The 25641-nt window shown below is 39.6% G+C and overlaps 1 protein-coding gene across 3 annotated transcripts in view; it reads right to left on the bottom strand.

Moving 5' to 3' along the window:
* svila (supervillin a) overlaps positions 1 to 24400 on the bottom strand; it is a 58616-nt gene extending 34216 nt beyond the window's left edge. The window contains exons 1-7 of one of the 3 annotated variants that reach the window (XM_044104304.1): positions 11644 to 11875; positions 6265 to 6328; positions 4683 to 4774; positions 4019 to 4082; positions 3750 to 3892; positions 2967 to 3675; positions 610 to 699 (exon numbers count right to left, since the gene is read on the bottom strand). In XM_044104304.1, the coding sequence (XP_043960239.1) occupies positions 610 to 699; positions 2967 to 3675; positions 3750 to 3892; positions 4019 to 4082; positions 4683 to 4774; positions 6265 to 6328; positions 11644 to 11701 (1220 nt within the window). In that variant the 5' untranslated portion in view covers positions 11702 to 11875. Of the gene's footprint in view, positions 1 to 609; positions 700 to 2966; positions 3676 to 3749; positions 3893 to 4018; positions 4083 to 4682; positions 4775 to 6264; positions 6329 to 11643; positions 11876 to 24266 lie in introns of those variants that run through there. The other 2 variants (XM_044104303.1, XM_044104305.1) reach the window with 2 other exon arrangements.
* Positions 24401 to 25641: the final 1241 nt, after the last annotated feature.

Genomic DNA, 25641 nt, shown 5'->3' with positions numbered 1-25641 from the left:
TCTTGCAGAAGTATTGACTCCTTGTCCTTTTCATTTTTTTTTTTACAGTACAAACAACTGGAGAGTTTTACTGGAATTCTACAAGATAGATTTCAACCTTTCTATTCTACTTCTATTGTACCTCCCACTTCCTAATTACTGCTATGCACTTCTTTGTGTTGATCTTTACATTCTAATCACTTAGAATGTAAAGAGCAGGTGGATACAACTGTGTGTCCAAACATTTGGTCTGTACTGTATATACTTTTGCAAGGCACTGTATACAATAGGATGCACACAAACTGTACAATCAACACATATAAGAGCAGAGGGTAAGTAACAATAGAAATCTTTCAGTCAGTTATATTTTGTATAAATATTAATCACACAAGAGGCAAATGAAGAGTGAAGAAGATGGAGTTATGGTCCAACAGGCTACTGAAAGTGAAGATGATGATGTCAGGTGACCTAATTTCTCTTCTATTTAGGGAACTAAATGGAGCCCAAACTGAGTAAGTGGTATGATGGTCCTGGATCTCTGGCAGGTTCAGAAGAGCTGCACATGTAGTCTGGGTTTTAGTCTGGCTCAATGAGGGGAGGGGGACACGCAACCAGCCTTTGTGTGTGTACCTTGAAGGCCAGTTGATGAGGGAGTGGGTGTCACCCTCAGCATCAGTCTGGAGGAACCAATCAGAGCTAAGGGTGGCTCCTGCACTGCTCCTTAGAAAACCCAGTGGGAAACACGAGTGAGTGACCAGGTATGTTGGGAACAGTTTGCAGCGGTCTACACACCAGCATATCACACACACATTGAGTTTGACCACAGGAGGAATGAACCTGGTCACTAGAAGAATAAAAAAAAAAAAAAAAAAAAAAACTTCTGCCTGGTAACAGGGTTCACCATGTCTGTGGTTTTAAAAGATACCTTAGCTATAATGAAATCCCCCAATCTCTTATGTAAGGAGCTGTGGTCCCCATGTTCACAATCTTTTCCAGTAAATTATAATTTTCTACAGACAGAAAGATCAGTTTTCTTCTTGTGATTAAACAAAGTCACGAACAATAACGTCACACACAGCTGAAGATAAATGGACTTCAGTTGGAGGAACTTAGGACTTAAGACCAAAGAGACTAATTCAGATCAGATGAATATCCGATCCCGTTTGGAATGAATAGCAGGTGAGGAATTATTGTACAGTCGCATATTTATGTCTGTGTATAACCCAAGCTTCCACTAAACATATCTTAGCAACACCAGGGGAGAAATGGCTTGCCAAAGGCAACAGAGAAATCCTACAACCACTTATATCTGACACCACTCCAGTTTTGTTTATATTTTGTGAAGAAGGAACTTGTAAAAGTCTTTTTTCAGATATTTCTGTGTTGTTTCCTTCAGTAGGTTTTGCTGTGGAGCCCAAACATTCAAGGGGGTGAACAGGTTGCTCAAAGGAGTTGGTTGGTTGGACACAGCACAGTGTCAAAGAGAACCACAGCAACTGGAATTGTGGCAAATGTTGCCGGACTAACGGGTGGGAAAATCTTCTTAATTATGCGTCTTACATGGCATAATTTGATAACATAGTCAAGTAACTGTTGCCTTGATCTGTAATAAAAAAATGCTACATATATCAAATGAAATTTGACTTTATAATTTAATGCCTTAAAATTGGGCCTCTGTCTCTTTGAGAAACTCCTGCTCTTTCTGAAACGCCGCCTTCAGGAAGTCATCACGACGTCATCACGACGTCACTCCTCAAAGTAGTATTTTACATAATGCTGCCTTTTTAATATACCTCTGTCCAAACTGAAAAGTTACTTTCAGAAGGTCAAAATGGACTTTTGAGGTTCAGGTTCAAATCAAACATATCCTAAAATGTTTCTCCCCACATTTGCCCCACGGATCCCGGGAGAAGACATTTTCTTCGTTTCTGTATCTTTATGCTGGGTTGGTTTTGATCAAACCCAGCTGTGGGTCAGAGGTGTGACCGTGGAGTCGTGCTGAGGCAGCCTGTAACAAACAACCACCCCTGCACCATAGGAACTTGCTTCCCAGCCAAGTTTTGAAATCTGAGAGGGACACTGAGGACAGAGTGAGAGGGTGAAGCGGACATGAGCGCAGATGGATGAGAACTGACAGTCCAGTCGTGTGAAGAATAGAGCAATACATCTTGACAGGTTTGCTCGTAGCTGCACATAGCAGGGTTATGGGCTGGTCAATGTTTGGGTTGGGTCAAGGAGCTCTTACAACACATCAGGAACATTTAGAGGTGCTCACAAATTCCTTCAACACTTACGTCTGCACAAAAATCCAAACTGGCTGAATTCTAAGACTTTTGTGGAAGCAGAACAGTCATCTCTGAGTGCTAAGGAGATATTCCCTGGTTGAAATGAAAACTTTGAGCATGCGAGTCAGTTCTAAACAAACACAGAATTCAAGGCAAAAGTTCATTCTGGTCCCTCGAGCACCTCGGAACATTTGGCTGACACTGTAAAAATGACCTTGCCCCAACTCGCTATGAAATAATTAAACACAACTTAAAAATTTATGCCAGTAAAGTTGACATTTGTGCTGTTCCAAAAGCAGAGATTCACTTTCAGAGCAACAGATGAATGCAAAACCAGAAGCTGGCACCATCCCAACAGCCATGGAAATCGCTCTTGTGAAACAACTTGGCCAGGAGCGGCTCATTTGGGAATTTTAAGAGCAAAACATGTTTTTCCCTAAATGAAATAAAACCGTAACATGAAAATATATTGCATACAGTATGTAGGTATAGGTAGAGTATAGACAGAGTTGGCATGACAAACGCATTAAAAAATGTTGGCTCATGTAGTAATGATTTATTTAAGAATGCTACAACAGTGCTCTCCTTCAATCCTGTATAGTTGAGGATTAAGGACAAGAAATTCCTTACTGTTATCTACTAAAGAAGCCTGTCCCACTGAAACATACAAGGAGTTTCCCGAAGGATGTCAAGAGTACTCACCCCTGCCTGCTGAGGATGCTGTGTGCCTGCTGCTCGATGAACATATCCCCAGGAGACGCGGCATGTTTGGGTGAGGAATGCCTGTTCATCTTTGGTGAGCTGGGTGGCAGCGATGCCACAGGGTCTTTAGCAGGCACCCTGGCAGAGAACGATGACGTTACATCCATGTACGCAGAGGTGGACTCGGGTGGAGCGGCTCGGCGTTGGTTCTCCATGTTCATCAGCCGCTCCCGCTCGGAGAACGAGTCAACCCTGGTGTGAGCCACGTCGTAGACCAGGTCAGGGTGTCTCTGGGGTGTTGCATAGCTGCCTGGCTTCGGGCTACTGACCACAGCACCACTGTAGACGCTCAGGTTGGCATCCCTGCCTTCGTCCCTTAAAGGTTCTCCTCTTTTGGGGCTCTCTGAGCCATCGTATTCTTTCCGGGTGCGGGTGTAGCGTGACGTATAATCCAGGTCAAGGTCTTGATCCAAGGAGATGCCGTAACGTTCGGCCAGTTGCCTGCGACGCTCTGCCTTGTAGCGGGCGATGCGTGCAGCTTTGGACTCCTGCTCTGGGGCAGCAGTGGTAGGTAGTGAACTGTGAACTGGCTCGGTGAGCATGGAGGACTGAGTGTCAGGCCTGAACTGACCTCTGGACTCCCTAACAGGAAACTTCACAGGCAGGTCTGGGTTCTCAAAGCCTTCCATACCATACCGCTGAACTGTCACTTCACAGAGAATAACACATAATGTCCTCTGTAGTTAGTGATTCATCTGTATAATAATTCATCTAAATACTCACCAGCATGAGACTCGCAGAGGTCGGACGCCCTGGTGTAACGTGGCGTGTCTTCTTCCAAAAGCCGATTGGCCACCAAGTTGGGCAGCAGGGACTGATGAACTTCCCCATCAATGCCCTCCAGTCTTCGAGCAATGCGCTCCTTTCTTCATAGTAATGGGAAGGAAAGAACCATCAACATCCAGACATGTTATCCATGTTATCACTCAGCTCTGAGCAGATACTGTTTTAAAGACTCTTGCAGCCTGGACGGAGTGGGTTTATGACCTTACCTGTTCATTTCCCAGTCACTTGTACTTGTGGGAATGCCTTCAAAACGTTTTCTTAACTCAGACACTTAAAAGAAGAGAGCATTCATTTTAGGAAATGAGAATCTTAAATAAAGTTGGTTTTGATACTGAAACATTAACAGATTCAAGATAACCTGAGTAAATACATAGAGTTCTCAAATCCCAACTATTTGGAGACAAAAAAATAAACTATAAGCAACCCAATCTGACCCCATTTGAAAATTTAATTGCACCCCCCGATCTAATAATAATATGAGATATTGTTTACAAAGCTAAAATACAAGACATGCTCATTTAATAGTTAGATATAACAAAAGCTCATGACATGAGATTGTGAAGTCTACATGTTTCACATATTATTATTTGACTTGGATATAAAGGGTTGAGATCTTGTATTATTGTTTATATTTTACACTGTCATTTTAATTTAACAAAGGCTCTTAAGTGGCTGTGTTGTTGACAAGTTGATGAAAAGATTATCAGCCTAGACGACAACCCTTGCACAAACGATTAAAAAATAGCTTCCACTTTGAAAGTGAATGGCATCTTTTTCAGGTACTTAGGCAAAAAATAATTTCATGTGTGGCTACAGCCCTACCCTCCTCCAATGAAGATGCATAGGATCAAATACCCCAATGTTATTTACCTTTGGGGAGACTGGCGGGAAGACTAACATCTATATCCTTGGTGTTTTTGGCCGGATCGTCTTTTTCCTCATAGGAAAATTCCTTCGGGAAGCTGAGGAGAAAAATTATCAATTCTTACTTAAATAGGAGCAAGCCATTCTTTTTTTCCCACCCCGTCGTTGTGGCTGTGAAGGCCAGGAAGAGTCAGGCAATTTTAGTTGTACACCCTGATTATTAAATCTTCAGCCTCTCACCGACACAAGGAACCATTTTTTGTCACTTAAAAAGAAAAAAGTCATTTAATAATTTTAGACGAAAGCACAAAATTGCGGCAGAGTTACAGCAGGCTTGACAGGACGTGTCCAATAAAAGGGTTAGAGAAAAAAAAAAGAAAACAAGATCTTTTGGTTTTATCTATTATACCAAGAATGGTTGTGAACAGATACATACACTAGATCATTTTATATAAAACCAGTATTTGTTTTCATATTTCAACATATGATTCTGAAATGCTGCCTATATCTATGCTATGGTTTGCAAGGTTCATGATTGGGTTGGTGTCTCCAAAGGGGCTCCACACTCCAGAAAGCTCGGCTGCATGAATTAACGCCAAACTGTATTCTGTTAAATTGAATCCCACAGTAACCAGGAGGCATTTCCTTAAACTAGTCGCCCGTTTCTGAGATCAAAGTCTAGGATTCAACAGTAGCTGTGTTTCCATTGATCATAAACCTGTTCATAATGGAATTACAAAAATAAATCTGCTTAATGGAAACATGGAAATTTCAAAAGAAACTCATTTTTTTATAGGTTTTGCTCCTAGGTTGAGGTGATCTTTCGGCTAGTTTATTTTAAAAAACTGCAATGGAAACACTTCATATCACATGCATCATGTGATCAACAAGCTAATGTCACTACTGGCTGAAAAAAAAACATAACACAGGAAGTGGTAGGACGGCAATGGTGCAACATGTACTGTTTGGTAACACTTGGACGGGTTGTGAATAGGACTGTCATGACATAACACCGGTCATGAACATGACTAATTCGTCATGAATATTTATGACTGTTATTAAGTGTCATTCGGTAAACAATGACACTTTTAATACAAAGTTGACATTATTCAAATGTCTATGACAACTTGACATTAACCAAGAAATTATGATCTGACAAATTTGTTCCAAAAGTATTACTGATAAAATTTGACATCAGTGGATCATCAACTACGTTTTACAACCAGTGGTAATAGAAACACAGTTAAAGATGGCCCTCTAAACTGGCAATGGAGAATCATTTGGAACCACTGAGCAAACATGAGAACATTTCTGCAACTTAATGTTTTGAAGATATTTACAACCTTTCATCTAAAAAAAGCTCAAGCACAGCTGGCTGCTAGCAAAACTACAATTTGCCAAAGCAACTGTTTAAGCTTAGGAGGATATTGCAACATTCAAGTAAATAAATCCAGGGAGTTGTTGGCAAGTCTGTTTAGCTTTCTATGGGTTTACACAAGTACTGTTGTGTCTTTAAAAAGAAAAAAAAAAAAAAAAAGAAGAAAAATTTAACATAAACTTCTATAAAACTTGCTGCATCTCTTCTTACCTCAGCGCTCTCTTCTGTAGAAGCCTGGGATTACTGGCTTTAACGGGGGTCTCACTCCCGAGTCCTGTGGGCAGATGAAACGATTAGGCATGACTCCGTTTTCATTCATTAGTTCCAGTCTGGAAAGCAGAACCTTTCAGCCGAAGGTCTTCGCCGACTGGAAATCTTAACCTGAACCAAGGAGTCAGTGTGTAGCTTCTTGGCAAAGAAGCCTCATTAACTAACCAAAAAGTTGTCCCGTTAGGTTTTCGCCATGCATGTGCAGACAAATCAATGAAGCATGTACACATCACACCGACACTGCAACTACAAACTCTAATGTATTTCATTTGGAATTTTACGTTGCAGGATTTGATTTAAAAATGATCCCAAAGTGGATTATTAAATTATGCGACATTTGCGAGGGAAATGACTCGTGATTTTCACCATCTCTCCACCCCCCAAATGCTCTCCTCTGTCAACACCTGAGTGGAATTACATCTACAGGTTTCTTGGCATACGTCTCTTACCAGTTTTGCACTGAAATGTTTTCAGAACAGCTCAATCATTTTTGATGGAGAGTGTTTGATTAAGTTTTTAACTGAATTTATTTTCGCCCCTCTTCCATTGCAAACCATTCAATGAGCGCCCAATGAGCATCTTGTCCACAGATTCTTCCATCCGCGTTTCAGATATTTGAAGTTCCGTCAGAGATACCAAGAACCTTATCTGATCACTGGCTCGTCAGTTCAGGTGGTCGGCCATGTAATAGGTTTTTAAGTTGGCAAATGAAAATCTCCTTCCCACTTGGATTATAATATGTGTTGAACCATCACAAAAGTTCCCAAAAAATATTTGTGAGTGGAAAAGTTGAAGAATTTTGAATATTTTTTAAGGGTTTTAGATCAACTGTCTCCATCTGATCAATCCCAAGTGGCCTGTATGACCGTTTCCCTGACTAAAGTGACTCAATTTTTGTGTTGCAGTAGTTATAAAGGTAATAAAGTTGCTCAACCCCAAAACATCTTCTCTCTAGTGGTACTGCCTTCTCCCTCCTCTCCAGATCAGTGAGTCTTTGTTACGGACACTCAAGTTTGTGCTTTAAACCCAGTTTACTAAAGCAAAACAACATTTGGGAAAACATAAGGAGAGTAATTTAAAGAGGGTCTTATGTCAGGATGTATTAGGATGTAACCGAGTATTGTTTCAGCTGGGAGGAATACTGCTTAGGAAAACAAAACTTGCTCCCTGTGGATCCTGACTGATAATCCCGGTTATCTGAGCTGGCTTTATTTTGTTGCGGTTTGTTTTGGTTTCTTTGTTGACAAGATTAGGTTGAAAAAATTCCAAGGGATGATTCAAATACTTGGGAAAATCATACACACCCAGTTTCTTCATTAAGTGTAGTCACTAAAACGTCCGTGTTGCATGGTGAATGTTAAAGTCAAAGTATGCAACAGGGGTATCGCACATGCAGCTGTAGCAAGCAGCTAATTTTCATAAATGCTAGCTTTCAACATTCATTTATTTATTTTTTTTTTAGCTTTATCTAAACACTATTTAATCAGGCGAGTTCTCAAGAACAAATTGTTAATTACAATTAAAACCTAGCAGGGAGGGAAGGTAATGTACACAGGCAGGTGTAATTAAAGTATGTTTTAAAGTCCTAAAAAAGGTATAAAATTGCAACAACAACAAAAAAAAGCAAGACAAAAACTGAATATAACAGTCAGTGTATGTCTACATACGACTTCAGGTAAGTCAGGATGTAGGTCATTTATGGACCCCTGGTGTAGAGTCAGAGATGAGGTTCTCTGGTTTATAGCAGCTTCTCTGCTGGATGGTCTGACTTTGGGATGAATTTGTAGGGACATAAACGCCTTTAAAGATCAGCAGCCATCAGGTTTCACAAGTCTCTGTGACTTTCAGCTTATTTTTATGCCTCACAATAAACTCAACCATCCCAGAGGAAGTTGACTCACCAATACTACACCGTCGTAAAGGTAGGAACATTCCCATAACGGCTATGAACTGTAAGATGAACTAAGGAACTGCGGAACCAGTAATTAAGGTTACATTCACACATATTTTGATTTTTATTTTGGTTTTTTTGCTGAATCTTTCATTTAGTTTCATTCTACTAATAAATTGTCAGTGCAATCAGACTCTTTTGGGAACAGTTTACAACCTGAAGGATGTAGATTTCACAGGGAAAGTGAGAGAAAGAGAGAGAGGGATATAACATGATCAGGCTGCAGGTGCTTTTAAAACCATCTGATTACCACATATGGAAACGATACAGATCTGAGTGTTTTTTTTTTGTTTTTTTGGGGGTGGTGTGGAGGGGGGAGATTGATTCAGACTGGTTGCATTTCAACCACTGAATGCAGCAAAAGGAGAACCTCAAACACATATAGTATCTTATTTGTATTGCTTAATTAAATGCCCTGGGTTTAAAGCCACCCTCTTTATTCTACATGCTCCGAAAACTCATATGACCTCAAGTGACCTCCACTTGTATGACGGAGAAGGTCGAAGTTAACCGATGTGTAAACAATATGTTACAGAATCCGTTGTGGAACTCTGAGCTGAACTAAACGGACGGCTCTAAAGAATCTAATTGTTGAAGAATTGTTTCAGTCCAGGTTGGATCAGAACCACTTGATAAAGCAGACTTCACTAACAAATATCACAAAGAAGTTGCACCACAAGATTTTACTGCACCAATAATTAAAAATACACATGCTTCCGCCACGGTTAAAAGTTAACGAGTGTTGTCACAGGATTACATTTTATTCAAAGAATTACAGTGAGCCGAACCGGAAACATGCCGCTAAGTCAACTGGCGTTCATGCCAAAGTGCAAAGCCTTGTCCTAAAACCAGCCACAAACTTTACAGTTGCTCACATACTCTAATGGTCTGAATAAACCATCCACACAGAGTATGAAAGCTTTCATGGGGGCAAAAAAAAAAAAAAATAAAAATCTAAAACTGGACACAGTGACATCAAATGTTGGCTTTAACAAAGATATGAACAAGCCATGTATAAAATTAGCTTGGCCACATGGCTCACTCTTGATGGAAAACAGAGGACTACTTTGACATGATTTTACCTCAAAGCCTTAAAAACAAGCCTGAGGACACCTCCCACAACCCCCCTTGCCCCCCAGCCAGCCTCAGTGCTCACACTAAAGCTTCTAACCGTGGACCGCCTGCTGTGGATTCCCCTCCAGATAAGCACAGAGCAGGCTGAACAACACTCAGCTCCCACTCAGAAAATATTATGGAGAATGGGGGGAATGAGAGGCATTCAGATACTGGAACAGAGCAGTGTTTGGTCAGATGTCTAACATAACCAAACACACACCAGAAGTGGCAGCTGACAGAATCTATTATTCCACAGATTTGACAAGAGATCAACTAGACAACATTTTTCACTCGCGCCGGTTTGAGCCTTAATGCAGAAGGTAGCAGGTCACCAAAGGGAAACAGGGCTAAGCATTGCCTGCTACTCAGAGACTCCCAAGTCAATATAACCCCAGATTAATCCTCAACACTAAAATCCTTAAAGCTGCTGTTGATCAGGTCAATGAATAACACTGCAGTAAAAGTTAGGGCCAAGGGACTGACAGAGGAAATACTCCTCAAAGAATGTTTTCAACCGTTTCTGGCTAGAGGAGCAGCTCTGTTGAGGCAGCCAAACACAGTGAGATGCATCGACAGCAGGAAAGCTACCAAACATGTCTCAGCGATCTGGATCTACTTTAACAACATCTCGTCATTTTCATTAGTCTACAGTGCCATGCTTTGAGAAAAAAAAAAGTATATATATATATATATATATATATATATATATATATATATATATATATATATATATATATATATATATACACACACACACACACACGCACACAGTCCAAAATTTTTACGAAAGAGAACCTTCCAAATGACAAGCAGCACTGGGCGAACATAGATTTATTTTAGTAGCAGCTGAAAAATCTCAATCTACATCACATCAAAAATACCATTATGCATTCATCATATATTTGGTCAAATTTGACCAAAACATTAACATTAGCTAGCCAAACTCGTGTTTGTCTATAGCAATGTTTCCATCCAAATGTCATGGGAATTATGAGCAAACTTTTAAGATGTTCTACATCCTAGAACTAACAAGTTATATCAAAATAGGAATGAGAGGAGCTAGCATTAGCCTCAGACTTTAGCAAACACTCCCCTATGCAAAGATCTTCAAAGGAGATTTGTGAGTTTATGGAATATTTGCTGTTATACATTTTGAATCAGATATTTCTATATGAATAAACCACAAAGGTGTGTGTCCTAGGTGATGTTGGCACATTATAGAAGCTTTTTGAAAAGCATTTCTCCCCTCAGAAACTCTTGAGGGGACAAAATATGTCACTCATAAGTCAGAGAGGAAGACTTATTGGTGACTCAGAAGAGCATACAATCACTGATGGAAACCACATTTAGCTACTTTATTTTACAAAAAATGTTTCCATGCCTTACGTATGCATTACCAGGTGTAACTGTGCAAATCCTTTAAAGTTTCTGTTGTACTGAAACATACAGATGTAGCTTCAATAACATTTATTAATATTAATAGAATATTTGATATTCTAACATGCCACTGAATTTTTCGATCACAATTCATCAGTGCACCAATAATCACATTTTCTTGGACTGACGAGCACAAAGTGTTAGAAATGCAAGAAAGCTGTTTTGTGCATCAGAATTCAGGTCTGCAGTTAGTTGCTTTTTCTGAAACCTATAATTAAGATGAAAGCATCATCTTTCTAATATCCAATAGAGATTTTTTTTGTAAATGAATGGTAAACTAGGTAAACTCTGCCAACAGCTTTTAAAGTGAAGCTCTTCATTAGAAAATGTCCACTTGCTGTTGTCAATAAATGCAGCAGTTGGGACGGATAATTAAGTTGTTTAAAAACTGCTGTCATAAGCCATCTTGTTACTGAAAGAGTTTACTCAGGAAAACAATGAGAGACATTTAAAATATGGCATATGGAATATTGCCAAGAATCTATTTGTGGTCCGTTACAATACAAGTGGACAGTAGTAGATGAGTACATGCATAATGGTGGTCTTAAACTTTTCTGGTCTGGTATTTTCCCCCTCCACTGAGTAAAAAGAGAGACCCCTGCAGTACTCTGAGTGTCTTTACATTGCTGCATAGTGTCCTTGGAAGCTGCAGCTGCAGTGCGAGGCCGGCTGACTGGACAGAGGGAGAGAAGGGAATCTGCAGTTTGTCGCCTGCCAACTTCCACAAGCTCAGATTCCCAACCCACAACCAGAGTAACCTGTCCCCATGCGCCCAGTCGGTGCTCTAAATCTAAGCTCCGAGTCACTGCTCTTACCTTGGCTGCAAAACTTCACATGGGTCAGGTAATTCGAGATCCAGGGATTCCGGTACATTTTGGCAACAAAAGTCCGGGGACACAAAGAAGTGAAAGAGAAAGAACAGAAGAGAAGGGAGAGGAGCAGAGAGGTGATGCAGCTACAAAAATACTTTGTCAGTGTTCAGGACAGGCGGTGAGGGAGAAGGAGGGTGGGAGTCAGGTAGTGAGGGAGGAAGGGAGGAGAGAGAAGAGAGAAAGAGGGACAGAGGGGGGAGATTACGTCCGAGCCGCAGTCCCGGCTCAGGCAGAGGTGGTCCTGGTAGACAAACAGAGGGGCTCTGCCTCTTCTCAGACCCGCTCCCCTGCTTTCCCGATTCCCCTCCCACCGAGCAGCACCCTCTACGACAACGAGCTGCAGCGCAGAAAGCTGCTCAGCAAAGGGTAAGCTCATTAGGCAGGGCAAGAAAATTAGAATCTCTCTCTTCTACTAAAAGTGGGAAGCGTTGTCTTCATGCACGCTTAAGAGTGAGCCTCACAGAGACAGACAGGAGAGAGAGGAAAAAAAAAAAGAGAAAAAACTGTGAAAGAGACAGTTTAGAGCGTCTCTTGGGAGAGCTGCCTTCCCTTGGCTCGCACATGCAAGCAGGATGCCAAAGAAACCGGTGCAGAGCGTCGGAAAAGGGAGGGAAAAAGACTAGTCCCTGCGGGACGAGAGTGGGAACGGAGTGATACGAGAGGAGAACGCTAAAATGACCCTCTCAGGCAAATGAGACATTCCAGTCGTCTCTCAGCAGGGACCGAATGAAAGGAGCAGCATGCAGATGGGAGGAGATGGTGGGAAGGGCAAAGAGTAGGTAAGGAAGGAACAGCAAAACAAATTCGGGAGAGAACGCCGTGATGAGAGTAGCAGAACACGAGCTCCACTGGGTCCTCAGAGTAACGATGTCGTCACGCAAACTGTTCTTGAAGACATCAAAGAAGAATAAAATATGATGACTATGAAGCAACAAGCAAGTTTTAGCCAAAAAATGTATATTTGCTGGTATTTATGTTTGGCCCTCTTCGCCCCATTCTTGGAGAAATGAAGAAAAATTCTCAGGGTGCCTTTACATCTACACAAGAGTGACAGAATGATTCCTGTTTCTTAGTCACTGTGGGGAAGCGGACAGTTTCTCAGAAGCTGCTAGCAAAACCAATGCAAAGTGCATTTACCAGCACACAGTAGGCGACATGGACTGACTTTTGTCAATATCTTTCCAGTACTATTCTGATAACGATAAGGGAAACCGATGTCTCCTCTGACTGGCTGATAGATGAGCGCTACCTCCATGACTGAATTATGAACATATTCCATTTAACTGCTTGCATTTGTTGCTGCCATGAATTTAATGACTTATCATGTGAACAAGCTTATTCGCGTATTATTTTCATTTTGTTTATTTAACGGAAGCACTGCAATTCTGAAATTGTGTTTTTTCGGCGTTAGCAGAATATAAACAGAGATTTGTAGTGGAAACCCAGGTTGTGTGTCAGAGCAATTACAGCTGCACAAATCAAAGACATTTGTGATACTCTTCAGGACACCAATCAGATGAAATGTGATACCAAACTGTTCAATAACTGGGATCAACTGGGATGTATGTGTGATAGAATTGAAATGTGTTTTTTGTAGAGTGGATTGAGACATTTATTATGAATTAGAACTACATCAAACTGAATTTAATCACTCAACTGTATTGGTCTTTATTGATGCTTTCATTGAAAACAGAGAAGAAAGTTAAACCATGAACCCTGACAAAAAGGACAGTTTTGGAGAACTTTAAAACTCATTGCTTGGAATTTATTGTGACAATGATTATTCAAAAATACTTACCAAGATAGAAAATCCATCATGATAAACGGTAGGATAAATGCCCGTCCCTACACAGACAACAGACAGCAAATCTAGTGGATGAACTGGAACATGTCCGCCAATAAAAGCCAAAGATGACACAAAGAACATGAAAAGAGTCTGCTCCTTGTTTGTGATTACATGCACAGAAGTCCTTGGTTGTAAATGTGAGTCATGGTCTTGTGTTGCCTCAAAAGCACGGAGACGCATCAGGCTCATCACATCGTTACATTTGCAGAGTCACATAAATTAGTGTAATGGTGCAGCCAGGTGTGTGGAGACGGAGTACAGCTCAGACTGACTGAACAGGCTGTGTAAACCTTTGAGTTGACAGGACTGATTCCTTCCCACAGATGAGGTCATGTGGCTCAGACCGTGGACAGACAGATACATCACCAGCCTGCCAAGTCCCACTGAGATGCAGATGGAAAGTCACTATAAAACAATCAGCTTGTTATACTTTGATCAGCAGATTTTATGTGCGATACAGGTTTTTATGACGTCTAGTGGAGAGAAGGTAGACGGCAGCCAACTAAAAAGATCTTCTTTTAAGCTAAGAGAAGCTCACAATTATGGTTAGCATTTCCAACAACTTTAGTTAATAGCCATGGTTCAAGATTTTCCTATCTTGGTAAAGAAAATTCCAAGATGCAACACCAAGTTGCACTCTGCAACACCAAGTAACTGTTTAGAACTCAGTTTGACACAAGACAATGTAATTCTTTTGTTGTTGTCCAGTCGACAGTAATCAATCCAACTAGAGATGAACACACGGATGAGTTTCTCTAGATCTGCTGCAACATTATTTAATCGCAGAAATGTTATTCAGGCGACAGAAGGCCAACTTTGTAACTGTCTTTATGCATTTCTGAAGGTCCAGGTCTGGGTCCATCATTGCAGCCAGATTGCCCGTTTCTATCTGTGATAACTAAAGCTGTGTGCAGACCATAGATTGTTCCTCTTTGGGTTCAAAGACAGTAACTTCAATTTTGTTTCTGTTTAGCTGGAGAACATTACGGCACATAAACACATTGATCTGTTCAGTGCTTTGAAGGGTTCAGAGTTGGTGACGTCGTAATGTAGAGATGTGCATCATCTGCATGGTGACAGCAACTACTCTTATTTCTTAAGAGCATATAGATATTGAATAGGATGGGTCAGAGGATTGAACGTTGAGGTACCCCAAGTGTGATTTCTGTCCATTCACATGAGACTTTATCTTTTGACAAAGAAGTCCCTGTTCTTCGGTACATTACTCAATAGGTTTGTATCCTACCCAGTCATAACGGCCAACCAATTGAAATCGATTCATCAGTCAATCACCCAGAGCATGAAAACTGCCAAATATCCCTTTATAAGACCTGACTGGTTCTGAGAGTTGATTCATGATGTAATCCATAAATGTTGTACAGTGTAAGTGCTTAATTTTGTTTGATTCTAAGCAAACACCTGAACCAGAATATGTCAGTGTCAAATGTTTGCTGCATTTAGCTATTAAAGTAAATCAATATGTAAATATTGGTTTCTATATTGTTTTATGTAAATTTTCAGAAAGAAATCAAATCCCAAAACCTCAAAGAGAGACCAGAAATTAAGATCAGACAGCAGAAATCTGCTTAGTGCATCTTTAATTATATCTCTTATTTTAACAGTATTTGCAATTGTGACTTTAAACACCCCCCCCCCCCCCACACACACACACACACACACACATATTTCCCTACAATCTTTAAAGAGGACTTTGGAGGATATTATGGCTGTACAATAATATGTGTAATAAAGAAATTTGTAAATATTGCAATGGAAATCCACATTTTCCTCTGTGCTGCCACTACTGTGACTTTTAACATCTTGGCTACCGTCATCCGAGTTGGACGTTGAAATATACAGCTGAGATACTCCATCAACACAGACCATTATTACACCAAGGTACAAGTCCCAGTTTCCGAAACTTAGAATTTACTAATGCAAGAAACATTGCCTTAAAGATATTGATACTGAAGGTTGAATAAATGCTCAATGACACAGTTTGTAACGGTATTACATCATGGGAAACGGTGTCAGTCAGTGTTACTCAGACTAGTACATTGATGCATTGTAAAACACCAAGCACCTGGTTGTCTGATACATAATGTTTGTCTGTGTGACTCCTGTGCTTCAGAGATGACATCAGTCCTAGAAATCACAGGCAGTTCCTACCCTGTTATTAGTAGTGTAGAGTCTGGCAAGGAAGAGCAAGAGACTGTCAAAACTGTATTAGTTCTCCAAAGACCAGCTTAGAACGTCACCACTAAAACAGTACAATATTCCAATAGTTTATTGATCCTATATTCAGTTCTGTCCTCACCATTGGTTGATAATGGTCCAGGAAAATAGATATAAGGATCGTAAGTTGAGATTCAGATGAAGGCATTACTTTACTACTCCAGAGAAAAACACAAAACGACCTAACACACCTGTGACTATGATTTTATAAACAACTAAACATTTTATTTGTTTAGTTCTTTCTTGGTTCATGGCAAATAAAATTGAATTTGATCTTTTAAACCAGTTACACATAATGCACACATTCATAAAATCCAGGCAAGCAATGTCCATAAGATCTAGGATTGGTGATGTGAATGCTAGTATACTGGTTATAAACAAGCCAAGATGGAATGAAAGCACTGAGGCCAAAACTGGGTCCAAGTTTAATGAGAGGGGGAGCTGAAGGCATTCCTGCTATCACGCCATAAAATTCAACTCTACACTCAGATGGGACAGTATGAAGCCATTATTTTATGAGTTCAGAGGGAGATACAAGTGACTGTAGAACAACAGCAGGCCTAAATATAACTAAAGCTTAATGTTGTTACGAGCCGAGTGTTAATGAGATGTCAGCTGTGCATTCAGCAAGAGTATGGCAAGGCATCAGCATTCAGACTAACAGAAACCGTAAGAGACATAATGTCCTGGTAATAAAAGGTGACCTACCACAGTATGAATTTGAGATACACCCACCAGACTGACTGTTACACTATTCAGTGTGGAAGTTGTTATTAAGCAAAGGCTTTTCAGGTATTTTTAGTATCAGTGAAGTTTAAAATATAAGTGAGAGAAAGAAAAGTTGGTAATGTTCTAGAAATATTTTTGTACTTCCTCAGAAGAGTTCACTGATGTTACTATAACAAAGAAATTTCATCAGAAAATCATGGTTTTATATTATTTACCTATTTAAGCCTTGCAAAGAGAAATATGAACTGACTAAAATTGGTAGTGGCAGCTCTTATCTTTGCACAAGACATCAGCAACAAAATTGCTATTAAAACTTCATATTAGAGACAGAAAGTCAAGTCCTGCCAATGGTTTAAGTGTCGCTTGGTATGAAAATCTACTTTCAATATAAATTCAAAAAAAGAACTTTCAGTACTTTCAGTAGTAGACGGGTAACTCATGTTCTTAAAACATTGTGACCACATTGGAAATGGACAAATTTCATCCATGAAAGTCATTTGAAATACCACACTGGCAACTTTTTGACCCCATTAGAATGTAAGATTTCTGATCTGATTTTTGAATACCATTTCATACACTTTTACCTGACACTGGTTTTTCTGTCTGTCCAATATTTCATTATTATAGAGAATCACTGATGCATCTGTGACAGTCTGTGCATAAAAACTCAAGGCAACAACCCTTCAGGAGCTAGATTTATTACCAAAGACACAGCAAAACCTAATCTAAAATGTGCTTGTGCTTTATCAAAGACCAACCCTTCAGTTACATAAGAATCAAGCACAATACTTTTCAGGCCAAAAACCTTTCACTCAATTTCTCTGCTTCACCTCGTCTCTTAAACACATATCACTCTGCAGACATTCATCACAGCCTCAAGTATTTGAAAGTCTACAGCTCTATGCCAAAAACACCAACAAACAGTTAATTTTCCACACAGAAAACATCAATCCCCCAACAACGTTTTCTCAACATTAGAGACAGACGAGAGGTTTTAAGTGCATCATATGGCCTTGAAGTGAAGTGTTTGATGAGCTCTCGTGTGATTTGGTTTGATACCCACCAGGGCTTATATTTGGCACTTGGCCTCAGCTACTGTAATGCTCTCTCCCTTTCTGAGGATCAACACTGAGGTCACGATGATAGTCAGCTGTCTGGACACTTTCGAAACCGCACTAATGATTGATAGGCACCCGTGTGAGCTAATACAGCACCATCTGTTCCTCGATGATGTGACCCGAGAAGAATCCAATGCACCTGAAGTTCGACAACACTCATTTGTCTGATTCAAGCAAAGCCCTGGGGAACCATCTATAGTGAGGTCTGCACACACCTCAACTCTTAAATAAGCATATGTGCCCCTTAGAGAGATGAACAGCACATATGGTTACGGGAAAAGGAGCAACGGCACCAGAATCCTTCCATAGATTTTACACTTCTGAGGATAAAGAGGCTGTAATTTTCCTACAGAGCCGATACAATGAGGATGCTCTTAATATAGCTTGAGTATTTGGCATTTCAAATGCTTGGAACATTATGAACACTATGCTCTGTAGAATGCTTCTGCTACACCATACAACTGTCACCAATGGATCAGGTACCTGTGTGGATTTTATTAGTGACTTGGAGTCCATTTACTAGCTATGTTTCTATTCACCCGCTGTGCGTCACCTCTAGAGCTATAAACTTAGTGCTGGAAAGAAAACCTGAAATGCTTGATCTGCTGAAGTCAAGACAAGTCCAGGCAGAACTCATTTCCAAAAAGTCATCTCGACAGTGTCTCCTGAAGGAAATGAAACAATCCACAGTTCCCAAAAGGTGGGGCAACTTGAGAACTTTATTCTTTTTTTTTTTTTTTTAACTAAAGGGCTTTGCTTTACTAAAATTTACAACATTGGAATAGATTATAACACTGAAGTACTGTAGCAAAAAGGTAAACATGCGTTCATACTGTACATATGTAGCTTATGTGCGAATCAGAACAACAACAAAAAAGCTTCGGCAACATTATGAGGTCTTTTCATTCAGGCTGGATTTGCCTTTGGTGCCTCGACCTTAGGGAAAATTTAAACATATTGTGCCCTTTGACACATTTACCCATTTTCACCCCATTAAACACACACATGAAGCATAGCCGTGGCATTTATCCGTTACATAAAACCTCCAGTATTAGTGGTTCTGGATCACACCCAATTAAATCATGACATGGTGAGCTGAGAACAGCTGAGAAAACTGACAAACACTGAAGATGTGTAAGAGTGAAGTCATTCAACATCTCCGCTGTGCTTCACCTCCTCCTACAGAGCCGGAAATCAGATCAGACCTCAGCCAATTAAGTCACTGGGAACTGGGGCTCGAGTATATTTAGAGCAGATTGTAAAAATAACCCCGGCACTCAGAGCTTTGTGATTACATGGTGTATACAGGAGTGTGTGACAACGCCTGGCAAAATGAAAGGTAAATACAAATAATGTGTCATGCGAATGTATTTACATTGAATGCAACTATTATAGGCCTAACATTATTTTGAGTAAAAAAATTTTTAAATTCCAGTTAGAATAAATATGTTTCTATTTGCCTTTAAATTTTTCATTTAAGTGTACTAGAATTTTTTAGTTAGCGAGATATTTCAGACATTTTAAAAGGAGGTTCTGTGAAGTTATCAGTACTAGTTCCATTACCTGCAGTCATTTCAGAAAGTTGGAAGAAAAGTGGAGAAATCCTCAGTAGTGGAAAGCTCATCCGACATACGGAAAACTTATTTTTAGCAATTTTTCCCAACAACTCCAACTGTAAACAGTAATATGCACGACACCTGCAGGTAGCAACTGCCTACACTTTCACAAGAGACCATTAAGTTTATTCCTTTCTCTTTAACTTTTCATTTTTGTCAGCTGTGGCTGCCAACCATCTACTGTTTAACCCCAGAGAAGCCAGCCCTTTAAAGCTTATAATAAACTTTAAAAAAAAAAAAAGGGAAGGGTTGTTTGAAGTCATTTTCCAAGAATAATAAAGTAGACAATTTACATGGATGGAAAAAACTTGAGTAAAAATATTTGTGGTGTGCGCTGCCCTGTTAGGCAGCGTTCTATTTCTGTCAGCCTGTCCTGACAGAGCGAGAGCAGGTGCAGCACAATTAACAGCTGTACTTTCCACACCCAGTCAATCACGCTTGGTGGAGCTCGGCGCACCTCGCCATTCAAATCTCTTTTATTGCTTTTTAAATATTTTAATATGAGAAGTTCTGATTTGAAATTCCCAAACTGTACAAATAAAACCAGGAAATGAGAAGTGCTTAAAAAATTACTTCAGTGGAAGTTGAAATGATAGGGCATTTAAAAAAAAAAAAAAAATTAAATCCAAAACTCAATATTTTACAAGGATATCCTAATAAATATGTCAAATCGCTATTTAACCTGCCAAAAATGTAGATGGAGCAACAGATTTACTCTTCAGTCATTAATTCAAGTTTACATACCTTAATAAAATGTCTGTCTCAATTGTGCGTGATGGACAAAGTTTTTCCAGGATTGTTTTATCTTCCGATGAAATGTCAGAGCTCCAGAGGCTTGAGAGACAGGACTACAGGGACAAAAAGATGGACTAACAAATCCAACCCTGCTGTCACCCCCCACCCACTTTCTATCTACAACACCCATTGGGGGGCGCAAGTGTTGTGACCAGATCTGAGGCAGTTATGAGCCGGAGGGGCCGGGGGGTTGAGGGTGGTAGGGTAGGCGATAAATTTAGAGCGGTGCTTTCCCACTCCATCAGCGGCAGGCAAGATCAATCAAGTCACCAAAGTTACGGGCAGGAGGTCAATTAAAGTAGGAAATTATTGCTTTTAAAGGTTATGGAAAAACAAAAAAAACTATTTCTGACCATGTTATACCCAATGAACTTTGAAAAAAAAATTTATATATATATATATATATATATATATATATGGAGTAAACTGCGAGAAATTTTGCTTTTTGTTTAAAATAAACATTTTGAAAAGACTTTCCACTTCATATACAGTAAAAAAAAAAAAAAAAAGGAAAGGTGTGATTCTGTTTCCAGTACTTTCCAACAATAGATGTGACCAAGGTAAATATAAAGCAAATGGTCTTGTGATCTCAAACCACAACCTTTCTTAAACTGAGGTCTGTCTTGCTAAACAATATCTTGTTGCGGTCAGTATGTCACTTTGTCAAGTGCAGTAAGTGTAAGCTATATTATTAACCATGACTATTTATGTTTGAGCTTTAAGGTCTCTTTCTCTTAATTTTTTTTTTTTTGTAGAGCATCTCAAATATTTAAAGGAAAATATTACTTGCTGTAAAGCTTCTTGACATGTTGTTGGCTGACATTTGCAAAGCAGACAAGCCAAGAGCGGTATTTATTTTGCTTGCCTCTGATTGGTTGAGTGTAGATTGGGAAGACTGTAGATATTAGCTTCTGAGGTAGTGACAAGACTGTTTCCAAGACTGGGTATTAATGCATTACAAGATGTATCTGGTGTTCGAGCTATTAAAATAGGCAGTTATACACACAGGGTTGTGAAGTACACCCAAATTTTAGTTTTTCACAGCTGGTTGCGCTCCTTAAAGGCTGTGAATACCAGGAAACACTAAAGCTTAAAATCTTAAAGGAGCAGCATTATGCGTTTTCCTGGCACACTGTGCCATTTTATAGCATAATCAAGTAACTATGTTACCTTCAGTTTTTATAACTGAAAATACTACTAAATTAGGTGTTTCCTAATTTAACGTCTTTAAATTGGGCCTCTGTCTCTTTAAAAGTGTCTCAAACTCTGACTACAGGAAGTCATCACAACATGGCTTCTCTATTAACCCTTTAACGTTTTTACCAGCATTGCATTGATAAGTAGCACATATAACGAGCTCAGTTCCACCAGGTGTTTGCTAATTGCTGCTGGCTAGTTTGAAGGAGCTGAGTGGGGGAATCGCAGCCCTACCTCCTCCAAGTAGACGCTAGCTGAATAGTTGCCGCATAAGATTAAACATTTCTCAAACAAAGCAACAATTCAGATATGCTTTGATGAAGGACAGATAATATGATGAAAAGCAAAAAAAAAAAAAGTTGATTTTACATTTTCTACACCATTAAATACCTAATTAGTCAATTCAGTTTGAGGTCCATTAAACATTTTATATAAAAAAAAATAGAAAAAGTCGATGGTTTTTCATTATCACATATTTTAAAGACTTTCAAACACAAATGATCAGTTTGCCTGTTGAAGAACACAAAAAGTGTGACAAACATCTCCTCAGACATACCTCACATTCATCATAGTGTGCCAAGGCTCATAGAAACAGATTTGGAACAATGGAGAGATGCAGGAGGAAGGAAGAGACTCAAACAGACAAAGACCCAAAGATAAGGAAGAGCCCTGAGTTTCAGCTGACCACTGAAGAGAAGATACAGGAGGCATTGGAAGAGGATCAGGAAACAGCCAGTCACATTAAGGAGGTATAAGAAAAGAACCAGGCTGAAAAACCTGCAGTAAAGGCCGTTTTGTGTGTTTTAAGCTTTTAGGTTCCAGAACTACAGTATCAGTGCAGGACACCGACCTCCAGTTTAGCTTGGTGCTTGATAGCCAACAGCACCACCCAGTGTTGACATCAAGGAACCACAATTTGAAAGATCCCAGACTTTTGCCTTGTAAGTCTTAATTCCTTAAGAAGAGGTAAACCGTAAAACAGGTCCATGCTTTCTCAGCTGATACACACCGCAGCAGAAGGCACAGGGCCAGGCACTGAAAGCAGCAGGGTTCAGTTAGTCCACAGCTAATTAGCGCTGGAGAAACATTAGCTCTTCCAAAGCAAGCAAAGCACTGGCTAACAATGTGATTTTAATTTAACCCCTAGCTTACAAAGAGAGAGAGTTAAATGCTGATTGCTAACATTGTTAACATGCCTGGGCCGCGCTAAAATATCAGCATAACACAGAAAACTTCAAGCATAAGTGTTCGACTCCTGTTTTTCCATAAACAGTTGCAGAAAGACCACAACAACGTTCCCAAAAGCAGGAAAACTGGAAATGTGTGTACCACTACAGGGTTCTATGATGACTTTCAGCCATGCAGGCAAACTCGTATTCAGCAGCTTCTGCTTCAAAGAGCACACTCTGTAAAACACACCGAGCAGTCACATGGGAGGTCTAGTGAGAGGGAACTGCATCTCTGCGATTGTTCTGCACTCGTATATACAAGCACCAGGAGAACGATATAGGAAACATTCAAAATTTTGTTTTTTCCCCATCCAAGAAAACAATTTCTAGGCAAAGAGAATAAAAAGTGCTAACAGAAGACTGATTGACTGACTGACTACTGGTCCTTCTTTTTTTTTTTTTTTTTTTTTTTTTTTAATGATACCCATCTCATTCATCAATAGATTCATCTAAACACAGAATTACAAAAAAAAAAAAAAAATCCCCCCAGAATTATCAGAAATCAGTTTAGTCATGTTTGACAGACATTAAATTGAATAATTATTTGTTTAAGTTTCCCATGCACATTTAAATATTAAAAATACCCCACTATAAAAGTAAGTCAGAGAATTATCAACAAGTCACATCAAAACTGACTTAGCATTAGACCTAGCACTTCAGCTAACTGAGCCAAGGGAAAATAGTAAACAGGAGCAAGACAAATGTCATGTTTGACAAGGAGATTTTCCATATACATTTTCTAAATACAAGACTAAATGCAGGTTTTTTGACAGATACAGAAGTTTTGAATGCTAAAGAAAAATACTAAAATTTAGCTCATTTTGATCAAAATATGTTCCCCATCTATCACATCTTTTACTGCTCACACAAAAGTCCTTCAGCTTTCATGCGGTTGGTTGAGGAGTTTATAGAACAAAAATAAAAACAAAAAACAAAAAAAACAGCAGTTCTTAGTTTCAACACATTAAATAAACCTTCAAAAAAATATTTTCAACGATTAACCAGATCCACTCATAGAAAAATTGGCAAATTGGTTGGTGCTTTTATATCATCTGAGACAAAAAGTCCCAAAAACTGGACATGTTTAGTTAAGTCACAGTTATATTTAAGTCTAAAAGGTTATCCAGTACCCCTTTGTTCTTTAAAACATGTGATAAACAGATAAGTCCGATTGATCAAAGCTTGCTTAGCATTCCACAATCTCCTTTTTCGTCGCACTGATTGGAACACAGAAAACAGAGGTCCAGATCTACCACGACCCAAACTTCTACTCACTCTCAAGGGATCAGGGTGTCATTCTCTAACCACAAATAGACCGTGGACAAGTAGATAAGAGTCCCAAAGAGTGCAGATAAGGAGATTGGTGTTGAAAGAAGGTCTAAAGGTAGCATAAGGAGTCTGAATAATCTATATGGCTGGATCCTGAAATAACAGCTTTGAAAAGTGGGAGAAAATTAACCAAAAAGTGAGCATTGCCCAAAAGAAAACCAGTTTCACATCACAAGCTTATCTTGACAGCAGTCATCAAACACACCTCCAGCCCTCCACCTCCCCTCATCCATTTTATCAGCCCTGCTGGTCTCAGCTTCATCTGTCTTTGACCCACATGTCTGCTCAGCAGCAGCAAAATAACCGTTACACTAAGCAGACTCAGTCTCCCACTGCACTACAGCCTGCTGCCAAGGCTACTGGCAAGAAAAAAGGCTTTAAAAGTTCACCAATAAGAGAACAAAATGAAAAAAAAACCCAGAAGCTGACAAAGTATATTAAACGAAATGCTGAAGGGAAGAAAAGACTTTACCTTTCATTGTGTTCTTGCTTCCTCTTTTTGTAGAAATGATTATTAAACACAAAATACATTCAATGGGAAGGAAAAAAAAGAAAGCGATAGAGAAGACCTTCGTGAATGAAGAAGAGAACACAAAGACTGACAGAGGATGAAGGCTGGACAGACTCGGAGTCATGTGATCGCTATGGAGGCGACAGGCGGCTCACCAGCGACCACAGCCCACAGAACCGAGGGCTGGGTTTGGTGGCGTCCCTGGTGTTGTCCCAGTAAGGAAATAACGGGGAGAACGATGCGAAACGTGCCGGCATCTGAGAGCGGGCCAATAGGATCCCAGCCAGCAGACACGCACCTGGTGTGTTTTTAAACGCCAAAGGACAATACGGCCACAAAAACCAGAACTGGGAATCGGTTCTAATGAGAACCAAAGGAAATCCAAGGAAACTGGGAAGAAAAACAAAAAAAGCAGGTGAAAGGGTTTCTTTTCATTTATTCCATTAGATTTGATGACTCAAAAAGAGGGGCAATAAAAGAGAGAAAAGGTTCAGAGGCAGGACTACTTTCTCACATGGCAGAGACTCAACAGTCATAACAAAATAAATTCTGGTTCCAACCAGGAAATAAATGGTAGGTTGTCTCCTCCCTCTGAAACTATGTGGGGTACAAAATAAAATTTATAGCATGTTAAATTTTCACACTGGAATAAAGTTGAGAACTGTGATAGTTAAATATTGAATAAACAATGAAAAGTAACCATTAGCACCCTAAGTGAGATGCTTCCTCATCTGAACTTTATGAATCACAGAGGAGGATTGATAAAAGTTTTCATCTTTATTCAAGTACTCCTTCAAATGTGCTGCCTCACAGAGTGCTACTGCATTTGAATATTGTGTTGAATATGCAAAGTCCAAGAGGCACAAGAGTTAAAAATAAGCAATAGGTCTGAAGTCTCTGTGCAGCACATCAGTTTGCATTGGGGGCATGTCAGACTGTACAAAATGAAATAATCAAATAGAGCTGATCATGCTCAGAGTTATAATGATCCATAATGACTCAAGAAACTGAAATTTGTAACATACAATGTCTATTTAGGATAAATAAAGTATTCCTGAATTAAAGCTGGAATCACCATTTCCAAGCATTAAAAAAATACCATCTGTGTAGGAAGCAAGCTAGCTAGATACTGATTTTATAGACAGATACTTTATTGATCTTGAAGGAAAGTTATGTGGTAATCCACAGCTCACATTCATAAACAGTAAAATGAAAGACTTCCCAGATGAAAAAGTATTAGAAAAACAAGACACTGAAAGATGGAATCACTATTTACAAGGCCTTAAATTGCTAGCTAGCTAGCTTATGTGGTGGTCTGTAGTTCCCACTCATAAAA

The sequence above is a fragment of the Gambusia affinis genome, linkage group LG21 (assembly GCF_019740435.1).
Source record: "Gambusia affinis linkage group LG21, SWU_Gaff_1.0, whole genome shotgun sequence".
NCBI lineage: Eukaryota > Metazoa > Chordata > Actinopteri > Cyprinodontiformes > Poeciliidae > Gambusia > Gambusia affinis.
The sequence above is the reverse complement of the archived record's forward strand: the minus strand, read 5'-3'. Positions and strand labels throughout refer to the sequence as shown.